The following is a 3,720-nucleotide window of genomic DNA, read 5'->3' as shown; positions in this document are numbered from 1 at the left end:
CTTTGCTTTTTATGACTTAAAAAATAGGACTTACTTTTTAAAACAACTATATAAGTATTAAAAATAGAGCTAAAGCTGCATTCAAAAATCTCACTACTGTTCCAGGCTCCTTTTAATTTTTACAACTACTGCCCAGCTTACCTGGCTCCAAAAGAGCTAAGGACAAGAATGCAGATGAAATGGAGGCTGGGGGAGGGACAATGGATGGCGGAATTAGGGATCCTAGAGCAGCAAACAGGAAAATTCAATTATTGAAAAAAGTAGAAAAGTTCAGTAGCTCCAGAAAAAGATGCACCCCCTCCATGGTAATCAGAGAAAATAGCGAATAACTTTTTTTTTTCTCCTTTGGAATAGGCAATAAAAGAAAAGACTGACGGGGCCAAATGTATAAGAGGCGGGCAGGGAGGGAATCTAGGGCGGGCCCATATCTGCCGCGCTTTTGGTGGGAGTGGAAATTGGGGACCCGAGCTCACTGGTGACGTAGATCTCATGTGACCAGGAGTCGACGTGTGCAGAAGTCCTGCTAGTCTGGTTCTTGTTCCCGTCTGGGTACCAGCTCCCTTCGGCAGTGCTGGCGGCAGCGCCGGAGGCCAGTGGAAGGATTCAACTTGCTGGAATTTTGCAGGTTGGTGTCAATATGGATGTTGTCTGGGGATTTCTTGTGTGGGGTGGTCCTGCGGTGGAGACTTAAAGGAGTCCCAGGGAAGTCCATTTTTCCACCCTCACCTCCAGATCTGCAGGAAAAGATGACCCCTGGGAAAGGAACTAGGGGTCCCGAGAGAAGATAAAGTAGACTTGTGAACATCTAAAAATAGTCATCCTGTGAGATCTGACCCCTTTGTCGACATTCACCCTGGCCGCAAATCCTGCCTCAGTTTTAAAGATAGTTTGGAAATAATCTGCTCTTCCCACTCCCTGAATAATGAGAGAGACGAGTTAACTTGCTCTATGGCGAAGAGGCGAACTGGAGAAAACAAAAGATGGGAAACTTTCCATAACTGAAACCTTAGATGAGAAAAGCTACTTGTGCCTGGTCTCGGGTGCTGGTCGGCCCACCAACTACTCGCCCCACCCCCACCATTGCCTCCCTTCTCGGGTTTGTCCGCAGGTCTGTTAGAACCTTCCGAGGCTATAAAAGTACGAGAAAGCAGCAGACCGGATCAATACCAGGTAAGTAAGAGGAACAATATAAAGACTCTGGGGGTGGAGGTGGGTGAGGGTAGGGTTGTAGGCCCCACTGTCCCTTTTCCCCTCCCCCTCCTCCTCCCCCTCCTTCCTTTCCCCCTCCAAGCCAACCTTCTGCGTTCCGGGAGGGCCCCGTGAGGGAGAAAGGGTTGGAGAGGGCCAGGAGGCGGGAAGGAGGGCCTTGGAAAAAGCTGGAGGGAGGGACGAGAGAAGGGAGGCGCGGCGGAAAGTGGAGGTAAGAGGGCGGGGTCAGGGAAGCACTGATTGCTGACTGGGCTTCTCAGGTGGAAGATATTTGATGACGTCAGCTCTGAAATTTAAAAAAAAAAAAAAAAAAAAGCAAATGCCGAGCCCCTCAGTGTGGAGCACCTGTACATTCTCCAAGCCTATGACTCATTGTCTCCTTGTTTCCTAGAAGTAATTGCATTCAAAGAGGAATAAGCAGGAAAGAAGAAAGAGAGGCACAAGATGAAACCCTGTCAGAAAATTGAAGAAAAACCAGACAATGAGAATGAACCAAAGCTGGAGGAAGAGCCAAAGCCCGAGGAAAAGCCAGAGGAAGAGGAAGAACCAGAGGAGGAGGAAAACGCAGAAGAAACTTTTAGAGAAAGGCTGATTCAATCTCTCCAGGATTTTAAAGAAGATATACATAACAGGCATTTGAGCAATGAGGATATGTTTAGGGAAGTGGATGAAATAGATGAGATAAGGAGAGTAAGAAACAAACTTATAGTGATGCGTTGGAAGGTCAATAGAAACCATCCTTACCCTTATTTGATGTAGTTTACCTTGATTTCTGTTTTATCTGACATTAACATTGCTATGTAGCTTTCGTTTTATTAGCATTTTTCCTGATATATCTTTGCCCATCTTTCTACTTTTAACCAGTTGCTATTAGTGGTTTTAGATATAGCTCTTGTTATCTGCATCTCATTGTTTATTGTATTTTGAACCTATCTACAAGTCTCTGTCTTTGAATAAGAAAGATTTACTCACTGTAAAAAAGAGGTTCCTGTTAGCATATAAAATGGGGGGAAGGTTACTAAATAATATGTGAATATCATATTTTTGAATAAGGTAAAAGTACATTTGTATATTACATATATGCTCATTAAAACTTGGGAAGAATAAGAGACAAAAAAGTTAAGGCAAGCTGGGCATGGTGGCACAGGCCTATATTCCTAGCAATTTGTGAGGCTGAGGCAGGAGAGGAGTACCACAAGTTCAACACCAGCTTCTGCAACTTAGCAAGACCCTGGCCATAAAATAAAAAAGGCTGGGGATGTAGCTTAGTGGAGAATTGAACTCCTTTGTTCAATTCTCAGTGCTGCCAAAAAAAAAAAAAAAAAAAAAGTTCAGTTTCAGTGATGGGATTATGAATACGATCTTCTGCTTGTTTGTATTTTCCATATTCCTAAAATGAATACACAGTGTTGTTGCTAAAATAATAAAATTTTATAACTAAAAAGCAGTAACCTATAGCATTTATCTGTTTATTTCTGAAAGTACTGAGGCACTTATTATTCATTGACCAAATATTAGAAACAAATGTGAACTTCAAAGTACCACCAGATCACTTAGCTGAAACATTAAATTTTACATCTTTTCTCATCAGTAAAATAACAATCTCACAGGAATCTCATAGGAGCCAAATTAGGTAATTACTGAGAACAGTTTGAGAGGGCTTTGTCTCCATCTGCTCATGCAGAACCCAAACTCCCTAAGATTTGTTTCAGGTATTTGGAAGGATGGAGAGAGTAGTTTCTCACCTCTATAATGCTTTTTTTTGGGGGGGAGGGGTGCTCTTCATGCCTCCAGAACATACTTCAAGGTTACAACAGTCCTACAGATGCTGGTGGGGTTGGAATTCAAGGTGGAGTGAGATAAATTTCAGGTGCAGGAAAAGGCAGCCACCTGTTGTTCAGAAGGGGAGTGATCAGGTAGGATGAGGAAGGGCTCCCCCAAGTCATACTCCCCTCTAGGTGGGTGTGACTTTTGTTTCTCTGCCTCTGGGCTGTTTGCCAGGCTGTCCTAGACAGGTTTGTGTAGAGGAGGACAACAATCTCCTTTGCAGGTCAGAGTTCTAAACTTCCTTTCCCCTTTTTCCTTCTCAGGAGGGGCTTGAAGGGAACTTTTTATAAGGAACAACATAGTACTTCAAAATTCACTAATGAGAAACATTGGTCGTGGTAGTCTTTGTCCCAGACATGACTGCTCTGGATGTAATCAGATAATTAGGGTTTAAAGTAGCAGGGCCTGATGGTAGGGGAAGATGATTATTGATAGTACACAAATATTGTAAATTGTAATGTTCATGTACTACATTGTTAATAAATGATTTCAGTTTAAAGCAAGTGATGTTAGTTTAGATTTGGGTGATGTTCTAAAATTTCCTTTCCAAAAATTATTAAAATTTCATAAATGAGTTAGTTTGAAGTAGAACACAATAGTAATAGCCTGGGTGATGCACAGATATGGCAAATTCCTCCTGGTAGGAAACAGTTCCCTAGCATAATTACTTTAGGGCTAATGTCT

General features: G+C 42.5%; 1 protein-coding gene across 2 annotated transcripts; it reads left to right on the top strand.

The window, feature by feature from the left end:
• The first annotated feature begins 490 nt into the window (after nt 1-490).
• On the top strand, nt 491-3,449 carry TCEAL9 (transcription elongation factor A like 9). 2 transcript variants are annotated; one of them, XM_081278153.1, is made up of 3 exons: nt 491-625; nt 1,109-1,170; nt 1,604-3,449. In XM_081278153.1, the coding sequence occupies exon 3, from the start codon at nt 1,654-1,656 to the stop codon at nt 1,966-1,968; it is 315 nt and encodes a 104-aa protein (XP_081134279.1). In that variant the 5' UTR covers nt 491-625; nt 1,109-1,170; nt 1,604-1,653; the 3' UTR covers nt 1,969-3,449. The 2 variants fall into 2 exon arrangements, with proteins under 2 accessions (XP_081134279.1, XP_081134280.1); XM_081278154.1 differs by having other exon boundaries at nt 1,601-3,449.
• The last annotated feature ends 271 nt before the right edge of the window (nt 3,450-3,720 follow it).

The sequence above is a fragment of the Spermophilus citellus genome, assembly GCF_964194105.1.
Source record: "Spermophilus citellus genome assembly, chromosome: X".
Classification (NCBI taxonomy): domain Eukaryota; kingdom Metazoa; phylum Chordata; class Mammalia; order Rodentia; family Sciuridae; genus Spermophilus; species Spermophilus citellus.
This window is presented reverse-complemented; position numbering and strand designations above follow the sequence as displayed.